General features: G+C 40.3%; 1 protein-coding gene across 1 annotated transcript in view; it reads left to right on the top strand.

Moving 5' to 3' along the window:
- LOC311036006 (CD109 antigen-like) overlaps positions 1-19,244 on the top strand; it is a gene marked incomplete at both ends in the record, with an annotated part of 175,706 nt that overhangs the window by 12,017 nt on the left and 144,445 nt on the right. Inside the window, 16 exons of the mRNA XM_084044532.1 lie at positions 604-703; positions 1,715-1,814; positions 2,830-2,925; positions 3,122-3,340; positions 3,954-4,089; positions 6,918-7,094; positions 8,051-8,132; positions 9,049-9,292; positions 10,058-10,229; positions 12,557-12,750; positions 14,709-14,864; positions 15,290-15,355; positions 16,458-16,600; positions 17,096-17,255; positions 17,493-17,595; positions 18,240-18,323. Of these exons, the coding sequence (XP_083900658.1) occupies positions 604-703; positions 1,715-1,814; positions 2,830-2,925; positions 3,122-3,340; positions 3,954-4,089; positions 6,918-7,094; positions 8,051-8,132; positions 9,049-9,292; positions 10,058-10,229; positions 12,557-12,750; positions 14,709-14,864; positions 15,290-15,355; positions 16,458-16,600; positions 17,096-17,255; positions 17,493-17,595; positions 18,240-18,323 (2,232 nt within the window). The remainder of the gene's footprint in view (positions 1-603; positions 704-1,714; positions 1,815-2,829; positions 2,926-3,121; positions 3,341-3,953; positions 4,090-6,917; positions 7,095-8,050; positions 8,133-9,048; positions 9,293-10,057; positions 10,230-12,556; positions 12,751-14,708; positions 14,865-15,289; positions 15,356-16,457; positions 16,601-17,095; positions 17,256-17,492; positions 17,596-18,239; positions 18,324-19,244) is intronic.

Genomic DNA, 19,244 nt, shown 5'->3' with positions numbered 1-19,244 from the left:
GTTTTGTTTTGGTTCCCTCTTCTGGAGATCAACCCACATTGCAAGTACTGTAGGATATGCAGTGGTGGAAAAAGTACTCACAATTTTTACTTACATGTAAGTGAAAGTATCAGTACTGCAATATAGAAATACTTACTTAAGTAAAAGTCCGGAATTCAAAATGTACTTGAGTAAAAGTACAAAAGTATTGGCATCAAAATGTACAAAAAGTGCTCATTATGCAGAATGTCCCATTTCAAGTTTTCAAATGTATAAAAATCTTTAGAAAATAGCAGATCTACAAGCTATCTACTTGCGATGCGACGCATTGTGAGCTTGTAGATCGGCTATTTTCAAATGGCCAAAATGTATATAGGGCAGAAGTGGTTAATGTATGTTTTGTAATAATAATCAAAATCAATAAAGTAACTAAACTTTTCAAATAATTGTAGTGGAGTAAAAGTACAATATTTGCCTCCGAGATGTAGTGGAGTAGAAGTAAAAGAACAGAAAGTTGGAAATACTCAAGTAAAGTAAAAAATACCTCAAAATTGTACTTAAGGACAGTACTTGAGTAACTGTACTCAGTTACGTTACACCACTGTTCTTCTGTTTCTCCTTAAGGTCCATCAGGAGGTGATATCCTGATGACAGAGAACTACTGGAGACTATGGATGGAGCAGGCCTCTGTTGACACCTGGCCACAGATAGACACTGATGCTAGGTGAGCACTTAGGGTCACATCCTGCATGAAGTATGCTGTCGTGCTTGTTGGCTATGTGTTCAGAAAACCACATTGGAAGGACTATCCGTTACAAGTAAAAGTCCGGAATTCAAAATTGACTTGAGTAAAAGTACAAAAGGTATTGGTATCAAAATGTACTTAAAGTACCAAAAGTTAAAAAAGGTGAAAATAGCAGATCTACAAGCTCACAACGCGTCGCGATCGCGACACGTTGTGAGCTTGTAGATCGGCTATTTAAACTAGGGCTAAAGTGCTTAATGTATGTTTTATGATGTAATAATTTATATCTGCAAAGTAACTAGTAACTAAAGTTTTCAAATAATTGTAGTGGAGTAAAATTACACTATTTGCCTCCGAGATGTAGTGGAGTAGAAGTAAAAGTATAGACAATTGGAAATACTCCAGTAAAGTAAAAGTACCTCAATATTGTATTTAAGTTCAGTACTCGCGTACACCACTCGTACACCACTTCGCGTAGGTGTACGCGATTGGCACGTGGCGGCTTTAAATAGGTTTGCGTAGGTCTACGCGATTGGCAGTCAATGTGTTAAAGGTAGGGTAAGTGATATTTTTTGGTTTTATTATTTTTTTGTTAAAAAGGTTAAAGTACTATATTCTGATAGTAATCATTGCTACAGAGCGTTTGTTCAGTTACAGGGGTCTCTCCAGCTCTTTAGTAAACAGAATATAGTACATTTTCAGGTAGGTGACAACATTAAAGCCAATCAGGAAAGAGCACTGAAAATGCATTTTCTGCTTAATAAAGAGCTGGAGAGACATGGGAGACTCCTTTTACCGAACAAACGCTCTATAGCAATGAGTACTATCAGAATATAGAGCCATTTAACACTTATTTTAACCAAAGTAAATCACTTACCGTACCTTTAAGTGCTTAATCGATTATTCGATTAATCGAAAATGTAATCGTTAAGTAAATAAATAACAGTTGCAGCCCTATTTGGGACTGAGCACTCCTTTCTCTTGTACCAGGGTGTGGGAAAGTCCGCAGGTACCTGCAGCACATGGCATCAGGTTTCGGAGAGAGGTGGCGGGGATCACACCTGAGCCACAGGCCACTACTGCTGAACAGGTACGTACAGTACTAGAAACCCATTTTCTATTCACAAGTTTGAGATCGTTCGTATTAAAGTTTGAAGTGGGGATGATAATGTGAATATACAGTAAGTATGAAATTGTCTCTGTCGGGCGGAAACCTCATATGTCCAAAACTGTTACTTTTCAAGATTCAAATTAAAAAGCGGCAAAAGTAGTAGATCTGCAAGCTGATACTTTTGTGTGATGCTGTAGTATGATCAAGTAGGGCATTAATTTACGAAAAAATCTAATAGTTAGAATATGGAGAGATTTCTGCCCGAGTTTTGGTCTCAAGTGTAGAGCAGACATGCTTTTATGACATTGTTACCTGAAGGGGTTGGGTGGGGGAGTGAGGGAAACTCAAACAAAGAGCGGTACAGAGCAGAGGTACAGTACAGTACATGGAGGATGCATTAGAAGGGCAGTGAGAGTATAACTGTTGTGTGAGTATAACTGGAGATGGCTGAGGCAGTATGAATCTATTCCTCATGTCCAATTACAGACAATTTAATTGAAATCAAAACATATCAAACATCACATGCCGTCACCTATCATGGTCCCTAAAACAGAATCTTTTCAAATGAGAGGGTTCCATAAATGTCAATTTGGGGGTCCATGACATGAAAATGTTTTTGAATCCTCCTTGAATCCTAGAATATGAGGAGATACTCTCCTCCAAAAAAATGATCTTAGACTCACAATTTAGGCATTTAGCAGATGTTTGTATGCAGAACGACTTAAGTGGCATTCACCCTGAGCACTATAACTATAAAGATAAAGATAACTATAACTATACTCAGTGTGAATGGCCCTTTACAAGAGCGATATCAAAGTGAATGGCATGAACCCTAGTCAACTAGATTAGACCTTATTGCTTTGGTGTGAATATGGTCAGTGGTGAATGGCAATAGCCATGGCTAACTAAAATAATCCTACACACCCATTACTTACACTAAACATAGCCAACGTTTCTCTCGAGTTTGATTTTGTGCCCTTCTATTGTGTGCCAGAACTTCTTGTCCCTAGATGTCCCAGCCTGCTTAGTCAGAGGAGAGGAAATTGTACTGGAGGTGAAAATCTTCAACAATCTCGAGCAGGAAATGGAGGTTTGGAAATTAAATTTACCTCCACTGTAGTGGCAAAAGTAATTTTTGTTTACGTAAGATGTTCTGCTTTCGATACTACTGCATGAAAATCTCATGAAGGTGACTCTCAGTCTAGTGTACCATACCATGAATGATCCATTCTTGATCTTATTTCCCCTTTTCTGCCCCATTTTCCCACGTGTCTTTTTTTCCGTAGGTTGGCCTACTGGTAGAGCAGAATGAGGCCTATGAGTTTGTCCTGGCAGAACAAGGAGAAATCTCTGTGGTGAACTCGCGGATAGTCACTGTGGGGAGTCGGGGCTCTGCCTCGGCCCTGTTCCCCATCCGGCCTGTGGCTGTGGGCCAAATGGAAATATCTGTGGATGCCGTGGCAAACGAGGCCTCAGCCAAAGTTGTCCGGACTGTGCTCGTGAAGGTAAAACACCACTTAACTGACGGATAAGATCTCAGATTCCAAGCCCAAATAACTCAACACAAGCCATCTATCCAATTCATCTAACTTAAACTAAGCCCTTGTAAGCTTTGGTGAATGTCAAGTGGAACACAATTCTCTCAGGATTTGCAACGTATGAATAACGCGTTTGTATTAAAAGCTTTATTTGGTACGCTGTGAAAGCAGTTGGTTTTATTTAAAGCTGCAATCCAGAACTTATTTTTGTGTATAAAATGTTATTTTAACAACTCTGTATGGTACAGTATGTTAATACTGTATAACCAGAACATTTGGTTGGACCCTACTCTTCCACTGACCCTCGAATCTGTACTGCCTGAAGCTCTCAAGTGCAATATCTCCCTGGCCAAGCAGGGATTGCCTCTTGCATTAGTGGTAGAAATTCGGTGTCGCATGTGGGAGACCCGGCCTGAGTCCGAATCCCGGATACGACATAAAAATTGCGGATTGCAGCTTTTATAGTTGTACCTTCCTCCAGACCGCTACATAAAAATAAAAAAAAACTTGAATAATAAGCATCATGTGGTTTACAGTTAATCCTATGATAACATCAAATAATGTCCATGTTGCCATATAGCCTGAGGGAGTTGAACAGTACCATTCCGAGACTCTGTTCCTGGAGCTGATGCGGCCGAACCATTCCCAAGCCATCTCCTTCGCCTTCCCTCCAGATGTGGTAGCGGGCAGCCGACGGGCTCACGTGGCAGTGGTTGGTACGTGTACCCAGTGGTGGAAAAAGTACTTGCATTCTTTGCTTAAGTAAAAGTATCAATGCTGCATTGTAAAAATACTCGGTTACAAAAGTCAGAAATTCTAAATTTACTTGAGTAAATTTACAAAAGTATCGTTATGAAAATGTACTTGAAGTACCAAAAGTAGAAAGTACTTATGCAGAATGTCCCAGTTCACACGTTTTCAAATGTATAAAATGTGTAAAAATCTTTTGAAAATAGCAGATCTACAAGCTCACAATGCTTCGCATCGCAACGCATTGTGAGCTTGTAGATCGGATATTTTCAAATAGTTGAATTGTACATAGGGCTGAAGTGGGTAATGTATGTTTTGTAATAATATAGTAACTAGTATCTAAAGTTTTCAAATAATTGTAGTGGAGTAAAAGTACAATATTTACCTCTGAGATGTAGTGAAGTAGAACTGAAAACTGGCAATATATACTAGGTCCACTCCTTTTTTCGCCCTGTACACCAGTGGTTCTCAAACCTTTTCATGTCAAGGGCCGCCACATTTATATATATATATATTTGACCACGGAGCCCCACCTGAAATGTTTTGTGTCAGGAACCCCCAGAAGAGAAGATTTATGTAAAGAAAAAAATATTCATTATTTTCAATATTTTTCAAACAAATAAAAAAATGGCAGATGTACAAGCTCGCTGCAAGCTTGTACATCTGCTATTTTTGAATAGCCAACGTATAAATGGATAAAGTGGTTAAAACGATTGTGATGCTACACTAACTACTTTTGCTAGGGACCCCCGAGGACCCCCCGGACCCCACTTTGAGAACCTCTGCTATGCGATGCAAGCCCCCCCCCCCCCCCCCCCCCCCAGAATAGGGAAGCTAATAGGGTTCATGTGGTTCATTGTGTTCCTGCCGCAACATGTGCCCACTTTTAACTTCAGTGTTCAGAAGATGGGGATGGGGGGGGGGGGGGGGGGGGCGTTGGAGCGGCGGCGCCACTGCCCGGAGACTTATTTGGGTCTTGAGGATGAGAAATGAAAGCGATAGCTGAATGTTTACAGCAGGCAGATTCAGGACAGCTGTCTGGTTAGTTGGCTCCACTCCGCCCAGGTTGAAGGGCGCTGGGCGTTTGCCATGCTAGAGAGAGGCAGAGCAGAGGCAGGTTCTGGCTGGTGGACGCCGAAACTCATCGTTCACCCGTGTTTGATTTGATTGTCGGCTTTACAAAAGCTTTTTAATGCAGCAATCAAGAATGCTTGGATTTCTGTCTCTACTTTTTCCGTTTGTGTACTGTATGTCATTTTCCGTCCATTTATTTGTTGCATCCTAAAACAGTGGTTCTCAAGGTCCAGGGACCCCCAGGGTTCATGGAGGGAGTACTCCAGCTAAAAGTTAATCTTCACCTTTATATGTACAAGTAAATGCAACTGCAGACATACAGAATGGCTGTTTTGACCATAGTTTCACTGTTATCTTTACACATACAGTACAGAACATAGACAGTAAAGGAACCATATCACACAGACCATATCAGACTAAATTAAGCTCACATACTAATCTTATCCAATGGAGGTCTGTGGTCTAATGCATAGTGTACATTTGGTCAGATATGATAATACTACACTGTTTTGTCCGTGATTATAGCGATGCCTTCTATGAGCCTTTAACCCATTAAGACCTGAAGTCGATTCTACAAATGTCTTCTAAATCCCAACAGTATTCTATTCAATGGTTCTCAAACGTTTTCATGTCAAGGACCCCCAAAATGATATGTATTTGGCCGCCAACCCCCATCTCAAAATATTTTGTTCCAGGGACCCCCAGAAGTAAAGACTCGAGTTAAAAATGTTCGCTTTAAAACAATATATATTCAAAGGTTTGCACACATTTTCACGATTTTTCAAAAATAGCCAAAGTGTAAAATAATGCCTTTTAGCTCAACTCAAAAAGTGACACAGATGCATTCCAGCATCGTCTTAATGGGTTTAGAGGAGTTTAGTTTAGTAAGTTTAGTAAGCAAACCATGTTCTCACCCGTTGGTACTCTGTCAGAGTAACTATTTATCATGTAGAAAGAGCCATGTATGGATCTGTCCACCAAGCAAGCCTCCATCTATTTGTGTTCTCTTGTTGTGTATAAAGGGAACATCTGACATGTGGGAGGCTGCCGTTGCATGTGGCAGTCTCCGAGAGCTCTCGACTTTTGTTAAATAAATCCATTGATTCATTCCACTCTACCCCTGTGGGAATTATTGTTTGCAAGTCATACTGAAGTAATTACTCTAATTCCTGCCACAACAATATCAAATTGGGGGTCCATGAAATATAAAAAGGCTGAGAATCACGGACTACTATTCCACTATTCCTACATTTCATTTAAACTTATATTTTCTTATATTGTTGCCCAATCCCCACACTTGATTATATAATAATATCCCACAGTGCTATAGCCTACTACTATTTCTGTATCAAACCACAACGATGTCATGAAATTGAAAGTATTTAATGGAACACAATAGTTTAATGCGCAAGCAACCCGAGTAGCGCATAAATAGAAGAAAACTGGGACGCAAGTATATTATTTCTTTTTCACATCGAGTGTTCAGTAATTGACAATCTGTGTCCTCAATGTCATCTATGAAAATATATGGCATTAAAGACATGACATAACACATGATCCATTATATCAAATTAGGACCTCGGGTCTATTAGGTCTTTCATACCATGCTTCCCAGACATGAATATGCCCACTGTGTCTGCAAGCCATAATGTTGCGTAACAAACAAACAAACAAACATATAAACCATGTCCTTCCTGTCTGTCTGTATTGCTACACACAGGTGATATCCTTGGCCTGTCCATGAGCAACGTGGACTCACTGGTTGACATGCCCCTCGGTTGCGGGGAGCAGAACATGATCCACTTTGCGCCGCACATCTTTGTGCTCAAGTACCTGGAGAAGGTGTCTCAGGCCAACGAGGAGAGGAAGGCCAGGTCCCTGGGCTACATGAGAGAAGGTAGTCAGTTTTCATTATGACACATTGGTGGCACAGATTCCTAGATATTTATATAACGTCCGTGTGTGTGTGTGTGTGTGTGTGTGTGTGTGTGTGTGTGTGTGTGTTAATGTCTGTGGTGGAAAAAGTACTCGCATTCTTTACTTGAGTAAAAGTATCAATACCGCAAGGTAGAAATACTCTGTTACAAGTAAGTCTGGAATTCAAAATGCACTTGAGTAAAAGTACAAAAGTATTGGCATCAAAATGTACTTAAAGCACCACAAGTAAAAGTACTCATTATGCAGACTGTCCCATTTCAAGTTTTCAAATGTTTAAAAATCTTTTGTAAATAACAGATCTACAAGCCCACAATGCGTCGCATCGCTTGTAGATCGGCTATTTTCAAATGGCCGAAATATATATATAAGGCTGAAGTGGTTAATGTACATTTTGTAATAATAATCCAAATCTACAAAGTGACTAGTAACTAAAGTTTTCATTTTTTTTAGTGGAGTAAAAGCACAATAGTTGGATCCGAGATGTAGTGGAGTAGAGTGAAAGTATTGTAAAGTAAAGTACAAATACCTCAACATTGTATTTAAGTACACTACTTGAGTAAATGTACTTAGTTACTTTACACCACTGTTTAACGTATTAGGTATTCAACCAGTGTACAAAATAAATATCATGGCTACTAATTTGGGCCTAATCGGGCCTAATTTTCCACAGCAGCCATTTTGACACAGGTATGCTCAGCTGAAGGTAATAACATTAATTGTGGGTGTGTTTAATTAATTTCAGTGTTTCTCTGTGCCAGCATGAAGTTCATCATACTTGGGTTGTCCATGCTGGCACACAGTAACACACAAAACACCTCCATTTTAATGTTATGGGAAGGGTCTGCTGGGGTGGAAGAAATTATTTGTAAGCTTCAGCAGCACATTTACATTTATTGTACAAATCCTCCTGTTCAGCTTATCAAAGAGAACTGTCCTACCAGCGAGAAGATGGCTCCTTCAGTGCCTTTGGAGCCAGTGACACTTCTGGCAGCACATGGTAGGTCATCAAAATACCCGTTTCCATTTTGGAACTGTTCGTAAACTGACAGACACTTTTTTTTTTTTGGGGTCTTGTGTGATTGAGAGCATGTGTATATGTGGCAATATCAACGGAAACCAATGGGAACACACATGATGCTTCCCCGCACGTATTATTGTTGGCCTCTAATCCCTGCTCTCATGGATTAAAGTTCTCAGCCACGACTGGTTTCAGTCATTTGGATTCCATTGCGTCAACATGTCTTTCTCTAAAGGATTATTTTACTTGTTTGCGTCGCTCTGTGACACATTGTGAGCTTGTAGATCAGCTATTTTCAGTGCAATATATATGGCAGGCAAACAAGTGCAGTATTCAGGCATAACCCTAAAGCATGTGGCTGATAAAGTCAAGCCCTACTGTGATGCTACATTTCTTGTAACATTAAAGAGTAGTAGTCAAACTAGCAGTAGGATTGATTTAAAAATTATTTTACTAGTTTATAAAGCTCTAAATGGCCTGGCACCTTCCTACCTCTATGACTGCCTGCCTAGATGTGTTCCAAACCGCTCCCTCAGGTCTTCAAGTGCACGAGGTGCCTACAATGACATATAAAAAACACGGTGAAGCAGCATTCTGCTTCTACGGGCCGACAGCGTGGAATAAACTCCCATTACACCTAAGACAGGCAGCCTGTGTGGATAGCTTTGAAGCACAGCTCAATACCTATTTCTTCACTCTTGCTTTTGGTTGATTTTTCATGTCCTCACTGTTTTGCTATTATTTTAATGTTTTATGATTTTGCTTTTCTTTTTTTTGCTTTATTGTTAAATTAGTTGTACTTTTCTGTAGTTGTATTCTTGCTCTGTAAAGCACTTTGAGATGCATTTCATGTCATGAAAGGTGCTATACAAATAAAGTTTATTATTATTTTTAGGCTGACGGCCTTCGTACTGAGGTGTTTCCTCCAGGCACAGTCCTTCCTCTCCGTGGACCAGAGGGTGGTCTCCAGGGCCATGGACTGGTTGCTGGGCCTCCAGAGCTCCTCGGGAGAGTTCGCCGAGGTGGGGAGGGTCATCCACACGGAGCTGCGCGGGGGCCTAGAGGAGGACCCCGGAGAGGACCCTGTGGCGCTCACCGCCTACGTTCTGATGACACTGCTTGAGGATGAGACCTATGTGGTGAGGAAAGGGGAACGTGTTAATGGCAGTGGTGGAAAAAAGTACTCAAATGTTTTACTTAAGTAGAAGTATCAATTCTGCAAAGTGGAAATACTCTGTTACAAGTAAAAGTCCGGAATTCAAAATTTACGCGAGTAAAAGTGCAAAAGTATTGGTATCGAAATGTACTTAAAGTACCAAAAGTGAAAGTTCTAAAATGTTTGAAAATAGCAGATTTACAATGCGAAACGTTGTGAGCTTGTAGATCGGCTATTTTCAAATAGCCTAGGTATAAAATAGGGCTAAAGTTGTTAATGAATGTTTTATAATGTAATAATTTATATCTGCAAAGTAACTAGTGACTAAAGTTTTCAAATAATTGTAGTGGAGTAAAAGGACAATATTTTCCTCAGATGTAGTGGACTAAAAGTATTGAACATTGGAAATATTCCAGTAAAGTAAAAGTACCTGCTATTTTTGAAAAATCTTAAATTTGTGCAAATCGTTGATTTTCTTCTTTTTTTTTTAAGCAAACATTTTTAACTCAAATCTTTGCTTCTGGGGGTCCCTGGAACATGAAAAAGTGTGAGCACCACTGATATAGCAACATAGGATTATCAGAAAACTGTTAGGATTTAGAAGACAGTGTTAATGGGTTAAGTGGTTAAGAAAATGATTTACCAAGTAGGTCAAATGTAAAAAAATATTTATATTAAAACAATGCTTTACTGTATCTGAAACCAGGGCACGTTATATGACTGTCTTGTACCTTGTGTCTCTGTGCAGGACACGTTCCGGGTCAACGTGACCCTGGCCACTACGTACCTGAAGGACAAAGTGGACAAAGGAGGCCTCCGTAACTACAGCCTGTGTCTGGCTGCGTATGCTCTAGCACTGGCCAACAGCCCCGCGTCGGACAGAGCCTTAGCCGAGCTCACCGCCAGGGCTGACCAGAAAGGTAATTTGGTGTGAATCACCAGGAAATGATCAGGAAATGCCAGTGGCTGGCTATACCCGTCTCCGTTCATATCTGAGGCATAAACTTATCTTTCCCACATCGTGTATCTTCATTCAGAAGGTATAGACCTTGTATGTTCAAAAACAGTTACTTTTTCAGGATTTTCAAAAATATCAAAAGTAGCAGATCTACAAGCTCGAAACGCGTCGCTTCGCGCCGCGTTTCGAGCTTGTAGATCTGCTACTTTTGATGCTCTTGTGACGCTGTAGTATGATCACGTAGGGCGTTGATTTACCAAAAAAACACAAAAAGTTAAAATATGGAGACAAGAGGTTTTTGCCCGACAGCGAGATTGGAATCAGCCGTAAATCAGGAAAGATCTATCTATCCTGGAAGCTGTATGATAATGTCCTCGTGATATTGTGTGACATGATTGATGGTGTGATTGATGGTAATGTGAGTGAAACAGCAACAGTGTTGCTGTACACATCCTGTAGTAAGTAGTTAAGTGAAATTGTAAACATTGTTACAAAGTGATTCACATAATGGAAAGAGCTGCATAGATGGGTTTCTGTGCAGCTAGGGCGCAGAAAGCGGCACTCTTTACAGCATGTCGTCTGTCGGGTGGAAACCTCTCATGTCCAAAACGGTTCACTTTTCAGGATTCAAATTCAGAAATAGCAAAAGTAGCAGATCTACTGTACAAGCTCAAAATGCGGCGCAAAATGGTATATCTGCTACTTTTGATACTTTTGTGCTGTAGTATGATCAAGCAGGGCGTTAATTTACGAAAAAACTCAGAAAGTTAGTATATGGATATCTGGAACACTGTGGTCATGCCCTACCAGCTCGCTGATGTAGCTCAGTGATTCCCAACCTGTGGGCCATGAGGGTATTGCAGGTAGGCTCCTGAATAATTGGCAAAACACTACGATTTTAATGATAATATATAACATTAATTAATAAAAAAATATGTAAAAAAAAAAATAGCTTCCATAAACCTTCCCTAAAACTTAAAAAAAAAAAGGTTTTCATTGTGATACCGATAAATAGGAACATAAAGTGTTCTACTACAGTATGTTAGTTCCTTTGATCCCGGAACACAATCGATCGAAATAAACATGCTCTGAAAATGCACACTAGCCCACCCATCTGACCACTGTGGTCAGATGGGTGGGCCGCGCACACTTTGAAGACTTTCTAGCGGGCCCCCTGATCCAGAAAACGCTGGGAAGCGCTGCTCTAGCCGACTGCAATCAACGCAGCGCTGATTAGAGTGCGTTTCAGCCAAAGTGGTTGTAGCCCCCTGAATGCATGCACACACACAGTGATGTTTGTAAACAAGAAACCTATACAGACGTCTATACAGACATACATGTGAACATGTAATGCGAATAAACATGTAAAAAAAAAAAGAAGAACAAAGTAGAGAATGCGTGCTGTACGAAGCCAGTGTGGCTCCAAACATAAAAAAGTAACCTACTGTATAATGATGTTTATGGGTGCTGATTGAAGCAGTCGACTGAGTCAGTTCATCTGATTGATTGGGGGAGACGGTTCCAGAGTGTATAGCGGCCAAACGAGCCAAAGTCAGGTCATTCTTAACTTTTAAAGCTGGAACAAGGGATATAGTACAGCACCTGGATGAGATTTAGCAGGCAGAAGTGAGCATCTGCTACGCGTCTACTCTATAGGCCAGGGCACTATAGGCTACAGCAAGCGGTTACCGCACGCACTATGGATGCTGTTTAATCTGAAGAACATTGTATTGCATTTTAATGTATGAAATGTGTTTAAGCCATTAAGACCGGGAACGTGTCTGTGTCATTTTAAGATTTATTTGGCTATTTTTTTTTGGGAGAAATCGTGAAAGTGCGAATATATATGTATATTTTTTTAAAAGCTAACATTTTGTAACTCAAATCTTTGCTTCTGGGGGTCCCTTGAACAAAATATTTTGAGATGGGGGTCCACGGCCAAATAGATATCTAAAAATGATTTCTAAATTCTAACAGTATGTTGCTATATCAGTGGTGCTCCAACTTTTCCATGTCAAGAACCCCCCCCCCCCCCAAAATGATATGTATTTGGCCGTGTACCCCCATCTGAAAATATGTTGTTCCAGGGACCTCCCAGAAGCACAGATCGGAGTTAAAAATGTTCACTTGAAAGCATATATTTATATTCAAAGATTTGCACAAATCTTCCACGATTAAAAAAAATAGAATAGAATAGCTAAAGAAATCTAAAATGACACAGATGCGTTCCCGGTTTGAATGGATTAATATTGATTGATTTTGATTTATTTCCTCACCACATCACTCCAGATGGGGTCATGTTGTGGACCACTGCCAGTGGCCTGGTGACGGACGAGAGCCAGTCACGCTCGGCAGCACAGATCGAGATGTCCGCGTACGTGCTGCTGGCCTTGTTTAAGCGTGGCAAAGTGGTGGAAGGTATCTCTATCATGAAGTGGCTGTCCAAACAGAGGGACCATCTCGGGGGCTATGGGACCACACAGGTAAGGATAAAGACTTTTCCGTTTTTTGGTTTTTGTTTTACCCAATTAACCCTATCTGGGCATAACATATCATTAAAAAAATGCCAAAAACTGGATTATTTGCTTAAAATATATGATCATTCTGCGAAAAGTGCAGATTTACTAGCTCACAACACATTTTCGGCGAAGAGATTTGGTGTAGAGGGGGAAAAAAGGAGGGGTCCAAGTAAAGACCCTGGGGGATTCCCGGCCAATGAAGTAAAATATAGGGGTTTTAGTGTATGGACTGAATTTATATAGTGCCTTTCTCCAAAGCAATTTACAATGTATTTCACATTCACCCATTCACACAAATGTTGTCTTGCTCAAGGACACTTCGACACACAGCCAAGAAGAGACGGGGATCAAACAGGCACCCTTGTGATTCCAAGAGAGCCACACTATCTCCTGACCTAAGCCACTACCGCCCTGAGTGGATAAATGTCTTAATTGAAAATGTCGATTTTTTTTTTAATATAATACAGTAGACGGCAAAGAGATAAAAAAAAACAACAACCGCCCATCACCCCAACTTGGGAATGATCCAATGATCCTCAATCACAACACAAAGCAATGTATATATTATATAGACAATCTAAAAGCAGTAGGCCACACTAAATGTGGGAACACTCCACTATAGTGTGAGACATTATTAGTCAGTAGACTGCAGTCAAGTCGTCTTTGCCAGGGTCAAGTTAGAGGATTTGGCGAAGCGAGAAAGTTTATAGGTGGCCGTAGAGAGGCCATCTAGTAATCGGAAGGTCACCGGTTCGCCTCCTAGCCCGCTTGTGTCTGTGTCCCTGAGCAAGACACATAACATATAACAGCCCCCCCCCACCCACCCTTTTTTCATTTTATGTTTTATTTTGTTTTACAGCTGTGCTGTAACACAACATCAAATCAAAATCAAATCAAAATAACACGATCACTCACATTAAGCATATCAACACATATCAACATGCACTCGTTGCTTTCGGTTAGAAACCTCTATCTCCATATTTTAAACTTGAGTTTTTCCGTGAATTAATGCCCTACTTCATCATACAACAGTATCACACAGATGCATCAAAAGTAGCAGATCCACAAGCTCGAAACGCGGCGCAAAGCGCAAAGCGCCGCGTTTTGAGCTTGTAGATCTGCTACTTTTGCTGTCTTTGAATTTGAATCCTGAAAAATAACTTTTGGACATATGAGGTTTCCACCCGAAAGAGACGATAATCAACATCTTCTAGGATCCACATTCTGGGGTCACAAGCTATTCAAGCTACATCAAACTTTAGTGTCTGAAACGATAGTTATGATGAACTTCTAGACATTTTCCAAGACAGGACCACTGCACATCATATGGAGCAGATTAGCTTCAGCCTTCTAACACCTTTGGCACATGGTGGAGGATTTGTCATCAAATGTGTGTAGTCTGTGTAGGGTAAAATAGGTTCTGTGGAAAGTATTACATTTTGTGTGTATATGCTTTGTAGAAATTGAAACAGATATATCTATTATTTAAACAAAAAGAGACAGAAGATGGAAGATGGTCTGTACTGAGTATACTTTGAAAAAACGAAGGCAATTTAAAAGCAACTTAACTATAGAATGATTAAGAGCTTGTCCGAATTTGTGAGAAATAGCAGATCTGTAAGGTCACAACGCTTCGCAATTCGACATGTTGTGAACTTGTGGAGCGGCAGTTTTTTGTACGTTTTTGAATATTTACTATGTACAACAAAGTATATATGCTTAAGTGTTAAAGCACCAACTGCTGTACGGAAACATTTCTCCCTGTTCAGCGCCACACAATAGTTATCTTTCCATCCAATGACCATTTTGCTCATACATAATGGGGTCAGGGTTTCTGGCCACCTGAGTATGATGTAAGAACAAAATGACTGATTTGTTATACAGTATGTACAAAGAGGTGTTCATTTCTTTGTGATTTCCAGGACACAGTGATCGCCCTGCAGGCCCTGGCTGTCTTCGCTGCCATCAGCGGGGCCAGTGCCATTGACCTGCGTCTGAGGATGAACACCTCATCCTCTGCTGCTGCATCTTACTTTAGCATCAACGCCACAACCTACCTCAACTACCAGAAGCAAGAGGTGATGGGACATGAATGAATGATATGGACAAAATGAAATATCATGTCTTTTATTGTTCAAATACCTCAATATCGATTATATTGTGATAATAATATGCATTTTCTTGACATTTTTCAAATACATTTTTATAGTATAGTAGTATTATTTTAAGTTGTAAGTTATTAAAACCAGGAAAATACATCAGTTTTGCCATATCATTATGTTACGATATGCAAAACCACAGACGATATCTTGTCTCATATCACCATATTGATATATTGATATCCTAGTTAATATCCTAGCCACGCACAAAGCATGTTGTTTAAGGATGAGACAAATGTTTGTGAACATTGACACAGTTTAATCTTATCGTCTTAAATGCATGGAGGACTCCATATTATATGGATTGACCAGCTGAAGTATCTATTTTGATTTAACTTTTTCAGATTGACGCTGAAAACAACCTACTGATAGATCTCTATATGGAAGGAAGAGGATTCGCCTTGTTTCAGGTACAACTACTTAGAAAAGGTACCATGCTACTGCTGCTACAATATACTTTACCCAGTGAAATCGGGCAGTTGTCAGTAAAAGTGTACAAATGGACCCTTATGGGTTACCCCATGCAGAAAATGATAAAGCATACAATTTTGAAATAATGCTTTTCAGCTTTAATGTGAACTCCACTAAACCTATCCACGTTACAGGAAAATATCACACCACAGAGCACAAACTGCTGCTACCTAATACCTACAGTATGCATGGCTGTTTCCATACAGTACACACAGTCAAATCAGTTTTAATTCAATCATTGAACACAACCGCTATGCGTTCTACTGCATAGCTATGCTGTATGTCCCTCACACTGTACTGGACACATAATGCTGAGGCAAAACAGGTCGATGCAGATGCAGTGCTGTAATGGGCTGCAGTCATTCAACAATTAACATCTGGAACGCATTGCCTTCATGTCCTGTACTCTTGTGCGTCTAGCATGTCCAGATAGTATCATAGAGGGGTTTGTGGTGAAAGGTCCAGTCTTCAGTTCCACTGTGTTCAGTTTAGCAGTGGACGTCCACAGACCCAGAACTCCACTAAAACATCATGTTTTTCAGCCTAAAAGCCTCGAGTCAAAATTATGATCTGCATGGGGTGAAATTAGTAAAACAAAACCATCTTTTGTTTTTCTTGTCATGTGTGGAAGGGTGAGTGTACTCAAGACATTTTAACCACTTAGGCCCTATGTCTTTTACACATCATCGTACAACATTGTCGTGCATTGAAAATAGCTGATTTTCAGGCTACAATGCATCGCGACGCGTTGTGAGTTGGCAAATCGTCTATTTTCTACGCACTTTTTATTAAAAAAAATCAGAATATATACGATTTATTTTTTATAATGTTAGATTTTTTCCACCAAAAATAGGGACCCCAGGTTGAACCATTTTAGCAGCTTACGATGAATACGTCACACAGTCACGTAATAAGATCTCATAAAGGTCCTGTGACCGCGGCCACAGGACCCTCAGGCAATAAACTGTCCCGGCCAGCTGTGGAGATGGTCTCACACTTTGGAGTCACCACGTTCTTAAACACGTTACTGATCTAATCCAGATGAACGTCTTCTACAACTTGGAGAGCAGAGCGTTCGCACAGAGCCTCCAACGCAACATGGACAACGAGGCCTTCTCTTTGAATGTGAACGTCTTTGATTCTGAGGAGGACCTCGATCATATGCTGCTGTCTATATGCACGAGGTAAGTGTCCCTCCTTACGCTGCTGGTTTGACTGGGGCCACTGGTTGGCCTATGAGTGGTTGCAGGAAAACACATTTTTATACACAAATGCTCATTAAGAAAATTATATCGCAGTCAAATGGGCACAAGACATGTTCATGTCTTTATTACGCTGGGACAGTTACTGAAAGCAGAAATACAGAAAGTACCGCCGAAGGAAGTTACCTTCACAATAATGTTTGTCGGAAGTAGTGTCATAGCAAGATTGCACAAACTTAATGACCAATAACTTTAATCGATGTAGATGATTACCTTTCAGTTTCTCCACAGAGTAAAATCCTGTGTTAATTGATAGTTTTGTAACTCTGAAAGTGAACAAATGTAACATTTACTGGTCCATTTCATTACATTTCTACACTCTCAGAGTTAAATTAACACTTTGATTTTACAGTGCAACGAATATGCCAGAGCCAGAAGTCATACAACTGATGTTTTTCTCTCTCTCTCTCTCTCTAGATTACTGGAGAATCAAGGGGTATCTCAGACAGGCATGGCCATCATGGATGTGGGGCTTCTAAGCGGCTTCAGTCTCGCTCCTCAACCGGAAAAAGTTCCAGAAGTTTTGATCAGAAAGGTGGATACTTCCCCTGGGAAAGTGAGCCTCTACCTGGACTCGGTAAGCCTGTTTACATCATTCTAACCATCTATAAATGCACAGAATCTCTATATGTCTGGCCCACATATCTTGAGAACCGCATGACTGATCGACTTCCCCTGGAACCCCCTCAAGGACCCCTGGGGTCCCCGGACCGCACTTTGAGAACCACTGGTCTAGTTGGAGAGCTAATAAGATGTGGATGGTAATTATGTTAACAAAATCATCCATTCACTTCCTGACCTTGTCTGTCTGCAGCTCAACACATCCGAGGTGTGCATTAAACTTCATCTGATCCGAGATTTCAGAGTGTCCGTCGTCAAGGACGCTGTGGTGCGAGTGTACGACTACTATGAACCTAGTAAGTGACCAATCACAGTCTCTGGCTATACAGCTTGATATTACAAATGGAATTCTGTAAACAAATTATTACCCAAAAAACATGAAACTAGACAGTATCTGCACACAGTAAAATCCTGGTGTCAACTTAAAGCAGAATTTAAAGAGACCAAATTTCTGCCGCTCGGTCAAGAGGCAACTATCCCCGCTTGACCTGGGGGAGATATTGCATTCGATGTTCAGGCAGTACTACTTGTCAGCCAGCAGGTGTCCTACCTGACACCAGGTCCAAATGTCTCAACAGAAGAGTACTAGGTAGACCGCCTCCAACCAGTTATAGTTATATAGTAATAACATACTCTATCATTCTGATTGGTTAAATAACACTTTATTCATTAAGTAACTCTCTTAGAGTTACAAATGGATAAATGAACACAGAGGATTTTACTGTACCAACTTGGGACTTCTTGGGAGTCCTGTGTCCGTTTATGTTCTGTTTATGTAAACGGCTAAAGACTGAAATCAACTATTGCTATCCTTACTACTACTTTATCCTCACTCTGTGTACGTCTCGGGGATGAAAACCACTAAGCTAACGTCATTGCAACATGATACGGTATCGCCTGGTGTTCTGTAACTTAACGTTCTATCATTTCACCCTCACAGGGAGAAGAGCCATAAGAACATACAACTCTGATGTCATGCAGAGCCTGCGGGCCTGCACCTTCTGTGGCACAAACTGTAATAGCTGTAGGTCCGGCGTGGGCCTGAGCGCCTCGTCATCCATTTTATCATCTCAGTCCAGAAGCAGCTCCGCCTGCAGCCTAGGAGGCCTCGTTGTAGCTATCGTTGCTTTTCTACTGTAAATGAACGGCGTTGCCAGATTTTAGGAAAGAAATAAGCAACCAGGTCTGGGAAAACGAGCCCAAAAGAAGCGTCTACTAGGCCAAATGAGCACACTATTGGCTTTTTGAAAATAGCCGATCTACTTGTAGATCGGCTATTTTCAAAACGTCTTGAAATAAAATGTGGAATATTTGGATGATTTTTGAAACGAACACAAATCGGGCTCCCTGGCACAAAACATTTTCAGATGGCCGTTATGGATAAATACATATTCATTTGGGGGTCCATGACATGAAAATATTTGAGAACCACTGGTTTAAATAATTATAATTTTTTGGAAGCAAGCCCAAATAAGCAACTACACTTTGGAAACGAGCCTAAAAAAACGCAATCCACAACTACCAATATTTACAAGCAACTTTACAAAGTAAAGTGGCAACACTGCTCATGATACAGGACAAAATAAAATATGTGACAGAAATATATTTCTATTATATTATTTGATCTGACCATAAATAGCTAATGTATTGTATGAATGTATTTTTCATTACATTTTTTTAAGTCAAATGTATTTTCATTATATATTGTTTGTATATGATAGAGTTTTGCAAGCTTGCTTTGTACACATGTGACCTCTACTCTCTGCACAACGTGGTGGATTTTTGTTGGATGGATGAATGGGAATTAGTAGTCACTGTCTCACACATCAAATATGTCATGGTCTTTTTTTTTCCTTTTTTTGTATTTCATTTCATCAGTGTACACTGGTTTCTTTTGAATGAGCATTGATGTTAGGAAAATAAATACAAGTTTCAGAAATCCTGT

Source organism: Gymnoscopelus microlampas (genome assembly GCF_963454915.1).
Source record: "Gymnoscopelus microlampas genome assembly, chromosome: 20".
Classification (NCBI taxonomy): domain Eukaryota; kingdom Metazoa; phylum Chordata; class Actinopteri; order Myctophiformes; family Myctophidae; genus Gymnoscopelus; species Gymnoscopelus microlampas.
The sequence above is the reverse complement of the archived record's forward strand: the minus strand, read 5'-3'. Positions and strand labels throughout refer to the sequence as shown.